The sequence below is a fragment of the Mycetomoellerius zeteki genome, unplaced genomic scaffold, assembly GCF_001594055.1.
Source record: "Mycetomoellerius zeteki isolate Tzet28-1 unplaced genomic scaffold, Tzet1.0 scaffold128, whole genome shotgun sequence".
Taxonomy (NCBI): Eukaryota; Metazoa; Arthropoda; class Insecta; order Hymenoptera; family Formicidae; genus Mycetomoellerius; species Mycetomoellerius zeteki.
The window spans coordinates 1,401,649-1,421,449 of record NW_017256212.1 but is presented as its reverse complement, the minus strand read 5'-3'; the positions used below and the strand labels follow the sequence as shown (position 1 = coordinate 1,421,449).

The 19,801-nt window shown below is 35.0% G+C and overlaps 1 protein-coding gene across 1 annotated transcript in view; it reads right to left on the bottom strand.

Moving 5' to 3' along the window:
* LOC108731463 (cyclic nucleotide-gated cation channel alpha-3) overlaps positions 1–19,801 on the bottom strand; it is a 179,723-nt gene that overhangs the window by 112,440 nt on the left and 47,482 nt on the right. The window contains exons 3-7 of the mRNA XM_018461813.1: positions 8,013–8,278; positions 5,665–5,903; positions 4,837–5,051; positions 3,717–3,972; positions 1,803–2,057 (exon numbers count right to left, since the gene is read on the bottom strand). Of these exons, the coding sequence (XP_018317315.1) occupies positions 1,803–2,057; positions 3,717–3,972; positions 4,837–5,051; positions 5,665–5,903; positions 8,013–8,278 (1,231 nt within the window). The remainder of the gene's footprint in view (positions 1–1,802; positions 2,058–3,716; positions 3,973–4,836; positions 5,052–5,664; positions 5,904–8,012; positions 8,279–19,801) is intronic.

Here is a 19,801-nt window from a genome sequence, read left to right as displayed (position 1 = left end):
TGGTTGGCTCCATAGGTAAGAACTAATCATGTTCAGTCGCTCGGTGAGCAGGCTAGCTGCTTTACAAACTTGAACGCGCTCTATTGTTTCGAAAACAATGAGCATTTAGAAAATTGGGATCCTCAAAAAATCTGAGCCCCTCAAAAAATCCAGGCCCGGGGGAAATCACCTCGTCACTCCCCCCCTCTCTCGTCAGGCCTCAAAGTAGAAATATATTTCTTGAACTATATTATAAAATGACTCTTCAATCTCTATTTGGTGTTTTCTATTAAATGATCATTCACCATTGTTTTAAATACAAAATAAAAATTGTCTTCGAATAGGTATATTTCCTTTAACAAATACATTGCTCGACGCAGAAATATCCTCGGCATTTTCTTATTTTTTCGCACAAGTTTCTTTATTTTAAGTATACTAATAAAAATATTGGATTTATTTATTTGCACTGCGCATACTGACTTTTTTTTCGTGACAATTTTTAAGAGTCCAACTAGGAAAGAATATCTACGAGTTTTTTTTTCTACGTTCACAAACATCTTTCTAATTGAAATATCCTGCAGGTTTCAAAATTGTGGAATATAACCAAAGTTTGGTCAGATATCAAGGAAAATTGTGATATAATTGGTATGAATGCATTTTCGACGCTGCATCGCAGAGAGAATCTAAATACCGCAAAAAATTTATCAATTTGGTTATCGGTTATTTGGTTGTTTTTCTAGTGGTTTTCTTTTATTTGGGTGTTTGAATATTTCGCATACATATTGTCATCGATTTTTATTAGAACTACGTTTTGCGAGGTCTAGCGATGCAGTTATAACAGAACAGAACGGTGATGGTTTGTCCATCGCTTTTTATATTTAAACTGCACGCAGGGTATCATCGCGTGAATACGAGGAATTACGTGCGGAATGTTATACGTGGTTAATGATAGTAGACCCTTGGGAATATTACGCGGGAAATACGGACATAGAATTAAAACGGAAAAAAAATCGTGTAAGTGAAAAAGGCCATCTTCGGTCAAAGTGGTTCTTCGTGCCTATAATCATATTTCTTTTGTGAATTTATTACAATTTTTAGTTCAAACTAACTGTGCGTCAATTATTTGCTGGTTTTAAAACACACCTAAACCGAAGCCGGAGTAATTAATATTACAAGTAATTTAATAATTTTGTTCATAGGCATCTTAGAAAGATTTTAATACAAAATCTGTAAATAATTTAAATGCGAAAAATATTACCTCGGCCGGGAATCAAATCCGAATTTCTTGTATTCCATGCAAACGAAACAAAATTATTTCTTGTAACTACGTACGCGTTTCATATACTTTTATTATGTATTGATCTGAAAACAAATATAATTAATAAATAAAGATATTTATTTAAGATATAATAAAGATATTTCCGCGAGTTTCCATGACGTTTTCGAAAGAAATTCTCGAATTTATTCAAGACTCAGAAGAGATTGTTGTTTAAATTGTTGCATAATGTTGTTTTGCGGCGACTAAAACAACCAAATTTCCTTTATATTCCAAGACAAACTTACCGCATTCCATATTTCATTTCATACACTATTTACAAGATCAAATGTATCTTGGCGTATGAAAGCAAAACGGCATGAATAAAATTTACTTAAATGAATAAAAGTTTGCATATGCAAATAGGAGAATTTCATAAGGTTTTTCGAGCGTTGAGAAATGTCTGGTCTCAATATGTCAACGATATATTTGTTGCGCAAAATTTTCCTGTGCAATTCGTATAACATATTTACGTGTAACGTCGGCGTATAAATAAATGAGTAAATACCTGGGCAGATCACCGATGGTCGTTAGGGCAAGAGTGCACCAGTAGTAGCTTTGCAGATATTGCTTGACAACGTCCGCCGTCTCGGAGTCGCTGAACACCCAGTTCTTACTACCGAAGCCGTTGTTCTTATAAATAATGTGATAGAGGCACCCGTTCCAGTGAAAGATCACTAGTAAATAATGTATCAAGGAGGTGGAGCGAAACAGATTCGGGTAGTTCGTATGTCGCTCGGTCCTGTCCATGAACGCCCAGAACCTACGTCAGAGATAGAGAAAACGGGTTGAGAAAATTGGCTGAAATTCCGGTGGTCGTGGAGCGATAAATTTCGAGATTCCTCTTAGGATATTCAGCGGCAGGAATCACGTGGAGCGAACGTGGGACGAACGTGTTTTTAATCATCGCGCATACGACGGGAAGGCTCGAGCTTGTGCCTTCAACAAGTTAAAATATGCTCTTATCCTTTTTTTTTCGATTATTATTTATGAGTGCGGCCAGATTCTGTTGTCCGCGCAATTTTGCGATTTACGGCACAGTCGGGAGCCACGATTAAAACGATTGCGATCGATAATTTACAGTATGAAAAACACCGAAAGAGAAAAACAGGAGTCTATCATTATTAATTTCATTTTCGTCCAAACTTAAATGAACTCAATCTATACTGATCGTTATGTCAATATGAAATCATGATTGATGGTTTTGCGAAATTGCTGGGAGCATTAAATGGAATGTATTATTACGTTTGCCATATTACATTTGTCCTCTTTTTAATTCCAATCCCTTTTATCGTTGATCTTCGTAAATATATCCACGTTATAATCCATGTTCTCAATGCCATCATTTGTCATTAAATGTGGCCACCGATTCCGAGTTTCGTTTGCTTAATACACATGTTATGTTCAAAATATCAACGTTAGATGAGAGTAAGGTACGCACACATTTATGTAGAAATAAATACGAGTAGACTAGTGCCATTGGTGAATTATCGGTCCTGACAAAATCGAATTTTATAAAATATTGTTTACCGATATAAATCGTCGCGACAGAAATATCGCGCTGATAAGTACAAAAAAGGCCACGTTTTTTTTCGCACGTTGCTTAATAAAGGATAATATTGAGATACAACACGACCCATTTGTTCATATTTTTTGTGATACATCCGGAACGCTAATGTTTGCATCGGAGTGTAAACGTTCACGTGCAAAAGATCAGCATTACTGTTACACGCGAACTTTCACAATATTTTTCAATCTGGATTTACTCTAAATACGTCGCGTCGTACTCATTGCTGTTCCATGAGAAGAAATTCGAACTTTTACACTTGTACATTCGAAGTCAATCACGGTCAAAACAAGAAAAGAAATTCACAACAATGTGACTTTAGTGTTCGAAATGGACCAGATATATATGTATATCGTGTTACTCTCTAAAACTTTTAGAGTGAATTCTATTTTGAAGAGTGGAAGTTCTTAAAGGTTGAAAATTGAGCCACTCTTTTTCAAGACTGGTTCAATTTTCACTGTTTAGAGTGAGATTCCACTCTACAGAATTTAGAGTGTACATATGGGTACATACAAATGTTGAAATGGAAATGGAATATTTATGAGTTAAAAACTTTTTTGTATTCCGCAAATATGTAAAAAATATTCGCAAAAAATATCTCGGTTCGTTGCGCTCCACTTAATTCCACGCCAAATTTTTTTTCAAATCATGCATCATGCATTAAATTTATAATTTTTATAGTATGTTAGAATATATCACATTATAAATAAATATATTACATTATAAATACAATAAATGAAATATTATACAAGATAATGTCATCATTTAATTTAAATTTGGACATTTAAAATCGACTCATTTAATTAATAAATTAGAATATAATCGTAAAAAGATAGTGAAAAGAGTGAAAATTACCGGTAAATTTTTACGAGTCTAAAACTTCGCAGCATACTGTTAAATCCTATAGATAAGTATAAAAAGTCGAGGGGCAGCAGGCACAGGATGTCTATGTAAAACGTGGTGCTGTTCGTATAATGATTTCTCAATTTCGTGGCGTCGGTTTGCAGCACACCGTCTTCCAAGTATCCCGTTCGAATGTGAAATATTATGTCGAGCACGTATAAAAAATCCGAGAAGTAGTCCAGGCAGAACCACACCCAACGGGTTTCTCCTGCATTCGCAAGCAAAACAATACCCATTTCAATATGTGCAACATGGGGTATTTACGATTAGTATTGATTAATCCTTAGCGCTTGATAATTTTTTTTTAAAGTTAAAACGGTTTTTTATGTTTCTCTTTTATGTATAAATTTTTCTACATTGCCGAATTCGTTAAAATCTTTTCATTTTCAATCAGTTATAATAGGTTATCGGTCGAAAGGCTATTGATGCCTCATTGGTATATTGTATTGATCGCCATTATATTTAACCCGGCTTTTTGTACTCGTGATTGGGAAAAAGCTTCTACAATGGTCTGAATATACAAAATATTTTAGAGATGCCTTTATTTTCTATAATTTAACTCTATGTGCGCGTTTTAATTTGTGTATCGTTTTATAAATCGTAGAGCTCTTGCTCGTTTTGATATTTAGTTAAAGTAAACATTATAATCGTTTTAACAAAAATCTAATTCGTTTAATAAAATTTCTCAAAACTTTTGAATATGAAATGTTATTACAAGTAATTCACTTTGGAACATTTTCACATGGATAAATCAAATAATATATATATAGATATATCATAATATTCATAATATAATTTAATAATTTCTCGTGTTTGTAGAAACGTTATTTATACTAGTCACAGCTTATCGAAAGTTCTGTATTTATTAAAATATATTTGAATACGGATATCGCTTATGTAATATACTCGACATAAAATCTAGATTTTCTTACAAGTGATCTCATAATTTAACAAATAACAAGCTTCTCAAGAAAGTAAACTAATGTGCTTTCGATTCGCTCTCAATTTCTAGATCCCTATGAAAAGCGCGTTTATAAAATTCGAAGGAAGTCGTAAGTCATTGCGGACTAACCGTTGATCTCCTGGAAGGCAAACCTATAGATGATCACCCAGAAGTTGTAAAGAAAGGCAAGAGAAACCACCATCGACCAATAGTAACAGAGACGTCCCGCAGGATCGAAGATGAAGGACCAATTTGGCGCACCCGTGCGAAAACCCCTCGATCCAGGTTGCCCGGGATAGCCTCTACTACCGCGTTGCTGTTGCTGTTGTTGCGCCGTGTACCTCCTGAGACAGTAATTCAATGCAACGTACGTTGATTAATTACTTTTGTCCCTGGACGCGTTCCGCGACACGGCAGTCCATTTTTTCCGTTACTGTTTGTACCGTGTACGAGGATTCGCGTATCAATTTGAAAAATTACGATGGTGGAAGTATTGAATGTTCACAGCACGGGAAAAAAATCTCGTACAATTTTGTACGTGCCAGGCGGTTTCTCAACAAATTTTAAAAACAAGTTTCCATTGCTCGTGAAAAGATTTTCCCGTAATTTTGTTTCCGACAATTCCGTCGCGAAGATATTTCTGTTTAAAGAAGCTCCTGGCACAATTAAGTGATCTTTAGAAATGCAAGAAACACCGCCGCGGTAAGCCTCCAAGAAGTCACTTGAATATTTATGATCCTTCACTACGCAGATTTCTTCGTTGTATTCATTTTCTTGAACTTTCATCGCGAATTTGACCTCCTATAGGAGAAAAATTAGCATCAAATTGAATTTTTCTTGGAATACTTGTTCTTCTCAATATCGGAATATGGAAAAAAGTAGCTTTCGAAATAACGAGACTTGATATCCGATGATAATTGAAATCGGTCCGCAATTACTCGCCAATGAAATACTCACGTTTCAGTGCCGTTACAGCTACTGTTGCTGAGATGATTGACTGATGCCGGTGTGTGGAGATGCGATTGGTCACGCGAGGACGTGAGCGCAACTGTATATGGCAGCTTGAATCTGCCCCTTAGGTGGTCCCTTCTTCTCGGCTTGCGACTCAGATCGAGCTCGCTCGCTCCCCGATTCACGTATCCCCCCTGAAGCGAATCCCGTGACGAGCTGAAGTATCGCTGCGACACAGAATACACCTACACCAATTAGGATGAAGAGTCATGACGCTGCATTACACGAAAAGATGGTTTTAAAGTACCTAACGCCGGTATTCAAGTTCTTTATTTCAAGACCGTCTTAAATAATATCTTAAGACACTAATACAATCTTCTGATTGGTTCGTAACATCTTTCTGTACTGAAGACAGACTCAAATATAAGAATCGTCTATATGAATGCCAGCTTACAATTTTAACTAGACACAAATTTGAAAATAATTTTGTTTGACAATCAAAATAATCATAGGATAGTAGGATGGTCAAATTAGAAACTTGAATCAAAACTTTTCGTAGCATTACTCAGTATGCTTGAAATTACTACGTAATTATTTTGATAATCTAACGGAATTATTTTTAGATTTGTGTCTATATCTCATTTTTAGATACCTTACACTGAGAAAGAAATGTACTACATTTTAATAAATATTTATTTGAATAGTACCAATTAAAACTTACAATAAATAAATATTTCTTCAAATAAAAGTAATTGTTAAATCAAATTATTAATTTTTATATCAAATGAATATATTTTTATATTTAATAAATATTTAGTTGATACAATTCAAACAAATGATTTATTAAACTATAGTATAGTTTTCCAATGCAGCAAAATCGTTCTTTCCGCGAACTTTAGGACATTATTTTACATGCAAAACTGCAATGATAGAGTTTTGCCCAAATATACAATATATGCATATTCAATATTTAGAAATACTACATTTATAAATGAGCAGATAAATATGTCATAAAAAATATACGAAACGTCACAAATGACCATCAGTTTTATTTACTGGAAAAAATTAGTATATCATCAATATAATTAATTTTTCTGAAATTAATTTTAGTAAAATTCGACATTTCTCGTGCGATCACATATCTGTTGTTTAATATATTGATGAGGCCTTTGTTACCTCCTTTACGGCGTGTGCCGCGTGCGTACGTGAATGCTATTTCTTGCTAATGAGAAAATGAAAAATCTTATGAAAAATCCACTTTATTATTATGAACGATCGTTATGCGTGAGACGACGATTTACAATATGGCGCGATATACCTTTAGCGGGAATTCTTTTTCCTTTTACGCAGGCGCGTCGCGCATGTGGTGACGCCTCGCAACGCCACGTACAATCAATTGTCATGATCCTAGCGCTCCTACTGTTCTTTACAAAGGCGCCAAATTCAAGCATTGCATCAGCTTTCAAATCAAAAATAAAATTACGCAACATATACTCTCATTGTATTTTGCTTAATTTTTAACTGCGATATAACCGTTCTAATTATTTTTCATCTCTTGGAGATCCTCGTATTTTCCACATTGGTTTATTCGTGCAATGTTTGAACCATGAAGGTATGGCTCGTATGCGGTTGTAGCGCATAATGAAATGAACGTTCACCGGATGTTGCGAACGTTGTTATCTACTCGCGTTAAAAAAAATTTTTTTCATGTCGAATAGTTTAATATTAAACTCGCTTGTCCTGGCAAACTCAGAGATACATACACATACACACACATGACGCTTTTTACGAAAATAAATACAATACCGGTTACTTTTTTTTTGTCTTTATATAATCTCTTATTGAAACATTTAGCTGATTAAAGCCTAGCAAGAGATTTTTCCTCTATTTTCTTATTTTTTCGTTTTTATTCGTTCTCATTTTCGTTATTTCTTCCGCAATGTCGGGTACATAACAATGTAAATTTATTCACAATATTTTCAAAGAATTTCTTTCTTCCAAGAAATAGCATAATATATTTGCATTATAGAATTTATTTGTTAGAGAAATTAAATTTTGATAACTTTATGAGAATTATTACAAGTCTTTAAGAAAAAGGTTCTATAATTAAAGGAAATTAGTTTTTCTCTAGCCGATTCTAAAAATTCTTTAAAAAAATATATATAATAATAAAATATATATATAGATTTAAATATAAAACACACTCAAAATCAGATTCGAGGAAATATTTGACGACTATCGAAGTGCTCAATTTTGGTGAGTTCACTCGCAAAATGTCCTGCTCCAGAGTTTCCTCAGCGAGTGTGGCAGTGAGAAACGAATATTTTATCGCGTGATCGCGGGCGGTAACCAACCTGCTGTTGCTGCTGATAGTAGTAATGGTGAGTGGGTGTGTGTCGGCCCATGAATTTACCGCTGACGAGGTCCAAGAGGCTCTGCCTCGAGGGTAAAACCCCCCTGGATACGTTCTCTGCACTCTTGGTGTCATCCTCTTTCTCCCTACCGCCGCCGGTCCTACCGTCGCCGGACCTTCCGCTTCTGCCGTATTTCTCGCCCCCGTAGCTCAGGGCGGACGCGGAACCGCCACTCAGACGATGCCTCACCCCGCCTGTGATGACACCTGCAACATCAAACGATGGTAACTGTAAACGATTCCCATCAAACGATTCTCTTTTAACTCGATCTACGAGGCTTTCTGCTAGATATAGTTTTAGAACTTTTTCTATCATTTTGAAATATTTTCTCTTTTCGTGATAACTGCGACCAATTGAACAAATCTTTTCTGACCTTGAAGACTTTAAAACTTATAATATAAAGACATCTATTATTTATTAATTACATTGTTCCCCACAAAAAATAACTTTTTTTTAAACATGGGGACGAGACAAGTAATTTCTCAGTTTTTTGAACGCTGAATACGGTTTTCAAATTGCTCCATTATATCGCAATTTTACGAAATTTGTAGTTAAAGGTGTAGTTAAAGAAAAACTATTTTTAAGTAGTACTTTAGTATATTACACTGTTAAATCTATAATGTCAAATTTAACTTAATGTGAATCGCCACTGCTCCTACTCAATCATATCATTATTTTATACTAAAACAATAGTTATATTTGACACTATATAGCAGAGCTGTCCAAGGTCGGTATTTTTTGGCTTGAAATTAAAATGTGTCGGCATTCATACCCATTATCGTTCCTACTCGTTACTTCATTGGGGTTTTATCGTAGCGCGCGATGCTCGGTCTCATGAACGACACTAGTCCGAAAAAAGTTAAAAATTTTTGACATCTGTGTCTTTCACTATGTTTAAAAGTATTAAGTTAAATTTGATACTCTCTATAAATTTAACAGTGTATAACTACGATATGTGACGTGATGGAACAATTTGGAAATCGGATTCAGTGTCCAAGAAACTATTGAAAATGACTGATCCCGTTTTAGTATAATATTTTTTGTGGAATAATGTCACACACACACACGCACACACACACACACACGCACGCACGCACGCACGCACGCACATTAAATAATAACTTTTATTATATTATCTATATAATATGTTATATTTTCTAAATTCTTAATAATCTCTTTTCAATCTTTTCTCTTTTATTGTTATTCCTTTTATTTCTGCTTTTGCTGTTTTACAATTTTACGTTTTCTTATTTCCTAATGAGATATTTAATAAAATTAATATGTACAGAGAAAATAAATAACTAGAGAGAGGAAGTGTTATTCCAATAAAATGTTAAGGATTTTTAATGTAAAGGATAACATGAGAAGAGGATTCTATCTTCTCTTTGTTCACAATCGGATAGTTTATTATTTTCATAAGTCAAGAATTTCCTATGTAACGAAATAAAGTAAAGCGTGATGTATATGAGAATAACAAAGAGTGACTGATGTGCAGAGAATGTAAGAAATAAAAAGATGCTTTTTAGAAACTCTCTCTCTCTCTTACTTAAAGTAAATTCTTTAATAAAATATAATAAAATATAATAAAATATAATAAAATTATAATCAATTATAATAAATAATTATAATAATTATAAGTTATAAATTCAATTCCAATAACAATTTTGTAATAAGATTTCATTAAGACTCGTAGAGTTTTCGTAAAAGAGCGATTAAAATGTCCGATTTTAAAACGTTTCGTAACGTATAATCTTCCGTTTATTGTCTTCAAATTTCCTGTTAAATATTCTTTGTTAAGTGGATAATCCGAATTTACGTCAGAAATAATGCCGTCTCGGCACATAAATTCAAGGCCAAACACTGCGAATCTCATTGGAAATGCAAGAGGAGAAATAAGCAAGTTTCCGCGGAGATGAAGCATATCCTAGTATTATCTTCGTTCGCGATGACACCTGCAACGTCAAAGAGACTGCAACGGAACGGCACAAGCCCCATTTTCTTGCAGCACGAGATTACGGCTTATCCACTTTTGCTAGATAGTAACGAGGCGTGACATGATAAGGGCACAAAATCCGTGCGAAGAAAGCTCGCGTTTCGCTCCTGTCGTCCCGTGAATCCGTTTAACAGGGATAAATCTCGGCGGAAGAAGTTATCGTGCATTGTCAGATAATTTTCTCTCTGCGCAAAATGCTGCGATTTGTTCCTGATCGGCTAAAAGTTCTTTTATATATTCCAGTAATTCTCGTATCTACAGGTACAGAAGTGTGAAAAGACCAATACTGTATCGTGTTACATCATCGTACTATGAGCACGAAGAAATTAATTTTGCTAATCAACACGGGATATTTAAAACTTTTTGTTTTTATATACCTGGTTTTAAGTGACGGCTTTGCAAATCGCTTGGCATAATAAACACTATAATGGCTTGTAAACACCCGACGAGAGAGGGGGGAGAGAGAAAGAGAGAGAGAGAGAGAGAGAGAGATATCAGATTCGCATCGAAAGAGAGCCGGATGGAAGAAAATGAGGAAAAGGGTGAGAATAATTAAATAAAAGACGAATGAAAATACGTGACCGAGACCTACTGTACAAAAGTAACGAAGTGTTACTCGAGAAACGTCATAACGAGATTCCTGCTCTCCGGAGCTGTTTCGCAAATAATCTCGTGCTCGCGCGCCCGGCGTCCTCCATTAAGGTGGTGGAGAAAAACGATCGCAAGAAAATCTGCGCCGACATTCTCTTCATTACCCTTCTCTGTTATTTTCTCGTTAATGCGATGTAAAATGACACTACGCAAAACAAGCAGCGAGAAATTTCATCGAATACGCTGACGTCAAACGAGCTTGTGAATTTACTTTTAATAATGCTATGCCAAAGAGTAATGCTTTCTGAAATTTTCAAGTGCCGAAAAAAATAATCCGATTAACACTCGATTAATTAATTTACAATTATAGGCTAATTATTTAATAAATTCCAACTAATTAATCTATAATATTTTTATTCGACCAACTTTTAAGACGCGACAAGACGTTAAAAATATAATTCATTTCTTTTATTACGTTGTTTTGAATGTAGAAAGAATATTTTGTCAACAAAGAATGAATAAATACAATTATATATAAATGGCAAATGATTTCAATTAAAGCTGAAAATGCCTTGTTAAGATCTCACGTCTGAGAGAAAGTACATAGTTTAGTGGGTATAAAAGTAATTGCTTTCTGGCTCCCAAGAGGATTAATAGGATAAGTTTCGAAGTAAAGAAGAACTAAGATAAATTTAAGCACTTAGGTTCAAGACACGTAGTATAAAAAATTGAAAAATTGCATCATTTATTGATCGTGTTCGTTATTGTCACAAATAAAATATCGATTACAACTTCATTAAGAAATCTCAATTTTAAATTGTTACCAAAGTTTTTAATAATGATACAATCGATCAACAAATCTATCAAGAAATTTTAATCTGTATAAGGGAGAAAAAGAGGGAGAGGAAGGGAAAGTCTGAAAATTCTAATCTTTTCAAAACGGAGCTTGCTTTACTCCGAGTAAGCGGGCTAAAATAATTTTAGATCGAGTCGGAGATCCTGATGAATAATGCGCAACACGCTCGACAGTCATTACGGCAAGAGACGAATTAATTCTGGAAGCTGCGTCGCGAATGGTTTATTCGCGTTGCGGGCACGACGACATGCGGTCGATGCTTTGGATGAGGACCATTGTACTGCTCTCTCAAAGACCGACAGAACGCAAATATTGTGTTCGGGTAAACGTATACACGACATACGTACGTACGACATGTGATGCGATACAATCATGTTAGCAATGAGTGTACGACTCTCCGAACTAAATTTACGTGTTCCGGAAATGCGCGTTCTTTACGCCGAACTTTATTGACTTGGCCTGCTTGGCGGACTTCCCGGTTGATCCTTTCTGATGGCAATTTGTGCGGCGATGCGCGCGTTGCGCATTTTAAAATGTTAATCGAAAACAAAAGAGGACCGTCGAAGCGTAGCTCATAAACCGCAATTTATGATCGTTATGTGCCGTTCGCACAAGAGAGCTTTCAGCACTTTTTCCTGATTTTCGAAACGAGAAATCTTTTATAGATCTCTTGGCGACTTCGCGGCTCTGGTATTTTCTGAAAAAAGAATCGAGAGGCAAAAAGAAGTTACACTAAATCGTGATTTATTGCGAAATTGAAATATTATTGTGATGCAGAACACGAAAATTTTTTACTTCGAATACAAATTTTCATTGGCGTACTAAAAATGTTTTATGGCTGCGTGTGTTGCTAGCTATTTGTGTCATGCGTAAAAAAAAAGAGATAGGCACGACTGATAACAACTTCAATGAGTATAAAGCCTCGTCACCCATTGCGACATGCACGTACATGTGTAGTTTCAAATACCAATGAACTTTGTACGCGAATGCGTGCGAAGTTTTGTGAAATATTAGCGGCAACGATCTTGCTAATCCGAAAATTCGAAGTTTGCCACGTCACGTCATTTTTAGAGCACGCCGCCTCACGGACGAACGACTTTTCTCTATGTGAAAGTATATATTCGCTTTCAAACTTTTACGAATGAAAATATCGCGATTCCAATATCCGCCTCTCACCGACAGGTTCTAGTCCGCTCTCGCGTAGAAGAAAAGTAAGTTTAATAGTGACGCCATCCCAAACGGCTAAACGGAAATCTCCGTGAGGGGAAAATTGAGAAAGCGCAGCTTTCAACGAGGAGCGAAGTAACAAAGTTAATTGCCTTTTGTTGCGACAGCTTGGCAAAGCCAGCGAAATTGAACGAGTATGAGCGCGAGACGCAACACTGTTTTATATGTTTATTATGACAGAAATTGCATTTCAATTTTTTTATACTTTTTTAATTGGCTTTTTCATGTCTCGTCCAAAGTTATAGCGATGTATTGTTAAATGATTTATTTATATTTTCGAATACAAGGTATGGGCTTTTATAAAGAAATTAATATTATAAACCAGGCTTCCCAAAAATATCTTTTTAAAAATGTTATTATTAAGCACAGATCGAACTGTTGACCTAAAGTGAAATATGAAGCGAATAAAGTTTAATCTTCTACATTGTCGTTGAGACGATTTCGTATACAGTGCGACCATTGAGGCGTATTATCACAGATGTTATATCGATCGTGATGCTCATTCTAGAGGAAAACGAGAAATTGTCACGAGATTACATATGATGACACGCAGAATACGTGCTATAAATCCTAGGAAGGCAGTATGTATTCATTTTCAAATAATGCGCTCACACACAACGGTAGTTACTACTATTTCTGTTAGACAGATGTTAGATAAGTCGACAATTTCATTATTTATGGAAATTATAAATATTAATAAATGTCAATTTTTTTAAAAACATCATCGTAATCCTGAATCTAAAACAGATTATAAATACAATATATTGCACAATTTTGGCGCTGTCTCTTCTAAAAATTACGTGCGACATCGACATCAAACAACGTCTGCTTCTATGCGTGTTTCAACTATCAATACTGAACAAGTAAATGTGAAATAAGATAAAAGGAAAAAGGGAAAGAATCAAAGGCTGAAGGTAAAATTAAAATGGATGTATGTTCTCGATGGAATAAAGAACGTGATAGAAATTTCATTTCGGACGTGTTTTTGACAGTGCGTGACAAGCACAAATGGAACTCGAAAAAAAAAAGAGCGCGACGGGTGGAACAACAACAATATTGAAGGGAGGCAATGGGTGTTCAGATTGCCGAAACAGAATCGGATAAGCTTTCAGAGTTACTACGAAAAATGCCGGCTATTGCGAGGGACTATTGTGCTTTGGCATACAGAAATATTCATTTCGAGAAGAAAGCCGCGCGTATTTCGGAATGTGGGTATGCAACGATGGATTCACAAGTCAATTGAAGAATGAATAAAACGGCACGTTGCATTTGGCTACGCAGATCATTCTTTTTAAAGTACCGTCACCAATATTCGCAGAATATCTGTCGGACCGCGTAAACTTCGGCAACAAGAGTAGCGCATCAGTTTTGCGCGTTATCGAGCGGGTAAAATGCGGAGCGAATGAATACGAGTGAAAAAAATGATCAAAATAGCAAATCACTTCTGAATAAATAAGTTAGATAAATCTACCAGATAAATCCACGACACATTAGACCGCACAAAGATTGCCCCTCTTTTAACAGAAAAAGAATTATTTTTGAATTTGTGTTGAGAACACTTACACAAAATTTATTATTATTAATCTCTCAAATGCTTTTTTATTGCAATATTATAATTTAATCGTATATAAAGATTACAATTAATATTATTACAATTAATATTATTACAATTAATATTAGTACATTACAATTAATATTATTATATTTTAAATAGGATTTCAAATTATTAATAATGTAAACAAATAAAGTTTTGTGTAAATGTCCGGACAAATATAAATACTTGTCCAATCACTGAAACGTTTACCTTAATGTGAATATAATTGTTAATTCTGATAGTTTCCCATTCATTGAAATTTAACTATTATTGGTAGATAAATTATAATATACGTTTCATATCATTCACGCGCGCAGTTCATATTGCCACTTTGAAATTCGTTATACTAACGTTGTTATCAAGCATGTAACTATAACCTGAATATGATTGGAAAGTCCCATTAAAATTTACATCGAAGTTAGTTTGGACTAATGTCGCAATTTACGACAAACAGTCCGACAAAAGATCACGTTAGTTATTCTCGCCATTGTTAATATAACGCGTCTTGCAACAGATAGAGTCAATATATATTTAATTAATAACAGTTGGTTTTATTATAAAAGAGCTATGCTAATCGCGGTTTTAAGAGAGATCGTAAACTGAAATAATAGTAGACGCCATAAACCGGACCAGAGTAGAGTAGTAAAACAAACGGTAGGTCTCCCGTAAAATTTTAGTGATATGCATGGCATCAATATACTTGGACACAACGTAACGTATACAAAAGTTTTACAATGGAAAGATAATTGGACTAAAAGCAACGCGTTGCAACAAGGCTATCTGGATGCAAAAATTCTTTTTTTTTTATCAAAGTTTCTACATAAAATTTTTCGATGAAATTAACCAGAGAGACGAAATTCCCAACTACGTAGCAATATAATTTAGCTAGCATACTGCATTAACTTCATTTTAAAGATATTAAACGAAAACACCTTTTACAAGAAAATAATACGGCGATTCATAGCTGTAAACGAAAATATATGCAAACGGCGAGAGGTAATACAAAAACGTCGCGAGAAAGTATAAAATAATATCTGACAAAGACGAGCTGTGTTAAAATGCAATTAGCGTACTTAAAGAAAGTAGTAAACCTTTTTCTAGAAAATCATCCTGCCCAACAAAATTCCACGTTATATAAAGATCGTAAAATGAAATCAAAGCCGAAAGCACTTTACGTCGCTGAAAATGGGATGCTTTCACCGGATGCGACAATATCCTTTTTTTTTTCAACAAACTAATTAAAACGTCTTCCACGTTTTCTCTAATGAAAGAAATAATATTATGACGTTCTCATTTTTATGGAATTTGAAAAATACGAAAATGCAGAAAGCATAGATAATATTTTGATGTTTAAATTTATAAAAATTTGAATGTTATGAAAATACAAAATTTCAAAATATATTCATGAAGTGTGTTTTGAAGTTTTCGACAAGCATCTCTTAATTTGCACATGGTAATTTCATATCTTGTTATTTAAGCTTACTATAATCAGATACCGGATTCTCTTATGAAAATTTTGAAAATACCGTACTCGAATTACGTGAAAGTTCCTTTACTCTTTAGTTAATTAATATACAGACTTTCTATAGTTGTGAAAATTTATGAAAATTACTCGCTATCGTAACTAAATGCTACTTTGAGGATATTTGTATTTCTTTTCCTTTGCAATAGAAATTTAAACGAGAAGGCTGTGCAAGCAAAGCTTAAGTTGCACTCAGGTCAATCGGAAAGACACAAGTTATTCGCATATTACACATGTAATTACTGAATGCAATTTCGCCGTAATTGTTCATAATTGAACTGCATTGAGTGCAGTAGTCGCAGTGACTTGTTTTAGCATTTAAATGGAACAGTTGCAGGACGCGTCGCACCGTTTTTAGTTCAATTATCTTTCCTCGCAATTCTAGGAAAATGCAAAAAGAAGATATTTCTCTCTCTCTCTCTCTCTCTCTCTCTCTCCGAACTATGCGATTAGCAAACACAAATTTTCTCACACTTCTATCTACATACTTTACTATGTTCTGCATCGTGCATGTGTCTGTGAATCGATATGTAGATGCGCAGAAAAACAGCTATTAGTATCTTGTGCCGGCAGAAATTGCAATATCGATATTATGCGCGGGACGCTTGCAAATAAGTACTAAAAATAGGCGGTTATCGGCTGGCCGTTCGCGCGCGGTGAAGGTATTTATGTCGCACTTGACACATCTATTTTCACGTTGGACGTGCTTGTGTCCCAAGTTTTAGATTTTCCCCATTGAGCTGACTCGTCCACAATTTCGTCAAATTCATTCCATGAAATTCCGATACACGGAATCCAAAAACCTCGACGAACGACGAACGTGCGACAGGATAAATAATACGTACACGTATCTATGTTTTTTTTTAAATAAAAATTAATTGGTCGCGAGACTTTAATTACGGCTAGTTAAATTGATGGGATAGAGCATGAGCGGATTGTCAATTGGATGAAATAATAATGTGTGTGTATACCTATATCTGCTGGTACAATTAATTGTCAATATTCCACGGACATGCCGAATAATTTGGCGATTTTCCATCTTTTAACGATAATTCGCGGACGAGTGCGTACGCGACCTCATTGTGTATAAATAATAGTACATTATATTTCGTTACCCTGTTAATTCATAGTTCCGTGCCCGTATTTACTCTAGCCAGAATGTGAAATATTTTCATTATGGAATTTGCTGTCCCGATGCAATTGAATTAATGCCGTTGCTGCGTGCAAAATATTTTCGTCCGCGGCGAATACCGGTATCGTGCTATTTATCATAAATATACAACTTCGTATTCTCTCTCTCCCGTACGATTATTAAGCTAATAATTTTATTAAACTAGAACACTTTATATCCTCGTCTCTCACCCAGCAAGGGGGAGAGCAAGAAGGGAAAGCGTTTCGCTTAAAATTTAGTCATGCGTGAGCTGAATTAATATGAATTAATAATATGGATTAATGATGTAAATTAATCGCAAATAGAGCGGAAGCACAAATATATAACGTATCTCATATTGAGAGGAGAATCGAGAAAATTTTTATAACGGCACTTTGTTCTCATCAATCGCGCGTAGTCATGCCCTCTCGTTTAATTTGCGAAAATAAAAACGCGATCGATAACAGACGGCACCGCGGTATTCTTTTTTCTCTTCCCCCCCCCCCCTCTCGAAACAAATTCCTATTAAAATTTGCTAATTAAATACGCGTCATAAACGACGGCGGATTGAACGTATATTGACCGTTGGCGGAGACGCTTTCGACGGCGCGTCCGATTCGCAGAAATAATCAACGTCATGTCGCGCAGATTTCATAGCTCGTCCCGTGTCGTCTCTATCTCTCACGAGCTCCCTTTTTACGAGATTAAATTCCGGTCTCGGGGCAAGCTCCAGGCGTGGGCACGATACGGGTGGCGTTGGCGTATCGAAGCGAAAATGGTCGAAAAAGCGAAGGAATTCGCAATATCAATAGATATGTTTTCAAATACCTGAGACATATTGAAGAGTAGGTGAGAAAACGATACGCTCAGCGACGACATGAGGCTGAAACGAACAAATTGGTTCTACGAGTTGGCCCATAGAGACGGAAAACGGCGTATTTCGGAAATATTCACGAACCACGCGTTGCGAATCCAACTATTCACACTGCCGCGTCGCGTCGCACCGTGTTTCAACTACGTCGAGAAGTCAGCGCCACGTCACTCGTCGGTACGCAGTGCGTCAACTTGACTACTTCATTCCCCTCCGAACGCGCTTATCGATATCCGAGTATTTAGGATTGCCACACACATTTTCCATAACAGGATTTGTTAGCGTCGTATGCTCCAATATGTTCCAATATGCTCCTACCATAGCTCTTACTCCAACGCGCTTGATAGAGTGAGTAGGAGCTATGGTAGAAGCATGTTGGAGCATGTTGGAGCTTGCGACACGAACAAATCTTGTTATGGAAAATGTGTGTGGCAACTCTAAATATTTGGATATCGATAAGCGCGTTCGGAAACCTACAATAAACTCAATAATAATATGAATTAGGCCTGTGCCGGTCGAAGCTAGATCTTAATTGCTTATTAAATAATTCAAATGTGAATTATATATATACTATATATATATATATGTACTTGCATATACAGGGTCATCGAAAAGTATCGGACCCCCCTAATATCTTCAGTTAGAATGCATTTTGGAGAAAATGTCCAATAGCAAAGTTGTATGGTTTCAAGCGAGGAGTAAGATGATGACCTTGACTTTGATCTTGACCATGTCCTTTAAGGTCAACCTTATTTTTTTAAATGGAACCCCCTACATTTTATTGCATATTTTTATAGCTTATCTCGAGAGCTTTCCAAAACACTATAATAAAACATTTTTTCATTAAGTACTTTTTGAGTTATAAAGGTTTGAAGTTAACAATTCTTACTGAAAATATTAGGGGGATCCGACACTTTTTGATTAATGTATTTTCTTTAAACCAATTAATTGGTCTCATTATTCCGCGCACAAAAGTATTAAGGTTATGATTACTGAAAACTAAATAATATTTTACAAGATTTACATTTTGTGTCAAAAAATTGATAACTTCAAACCTTTATAACTCAAAAAGTACTTAAGTCTTAAGCCGTAAGAAATTGACCAATCATAGTTGGTCGATTATTCTTCTCACATTCGACTGTGATTGGTCAATTTCTTACGGTTTAAGATTTAAATTTGAGATAATTACTTATTGTAGAAAGTCTGTTAAGATAGTATTTAAGACAGTCTTTAATATAAGAATCTATGAAAGTCTATGAACATCGGCCTAAAACAGTATTGCTCAAGATTTGTAATTTTGGACAATTATTGATGTATCAGCATTCAACGCTTATTTCCCTCCTTTTTGTTAATGAAACAACTTAGCATAAACACCAACAGTAATATAATTGTTGGTTATAATTTCCCACTGAACAATATAACTTTACGTATTATATAACTGTTACATGTTATATTATAGTTATATTGTTGAGTGGAAATTTATAACTAAGAGTTATGTTATAGTTAGTTGGTGTTTGCTAAGTTGTTTCTACCAGGAAAGCAAGGCGTAAATACTGCACACGTCAAGCCAATTCAAGAATTACAAACCTAGAATAGCACTAATCTACACAGAAAGGACGGTTTTGCTAAAATAAACATTTAGGATACAGATCTGAAAATAATTTTGTTGGACTATCAAAATTATTACGTAAGACCCTCAAACGTAATGAACAATGTTGCAAAAAGTTTTAACGTTCTAGCAATCAACTTTTGAGCGTTCTACATAATTATCTTGAGGGTCTAACAAAATTTATTTTCAGATTTATATCTAACTAAATTTTTAGATGCTTTAGCAATAATCATTCTTTCCATGTAAAATAAATCCTGAAACACAATAGGCGTAATAAGTTTTAAGTTGTTAATAAGATATTGGTCAATCACAATCG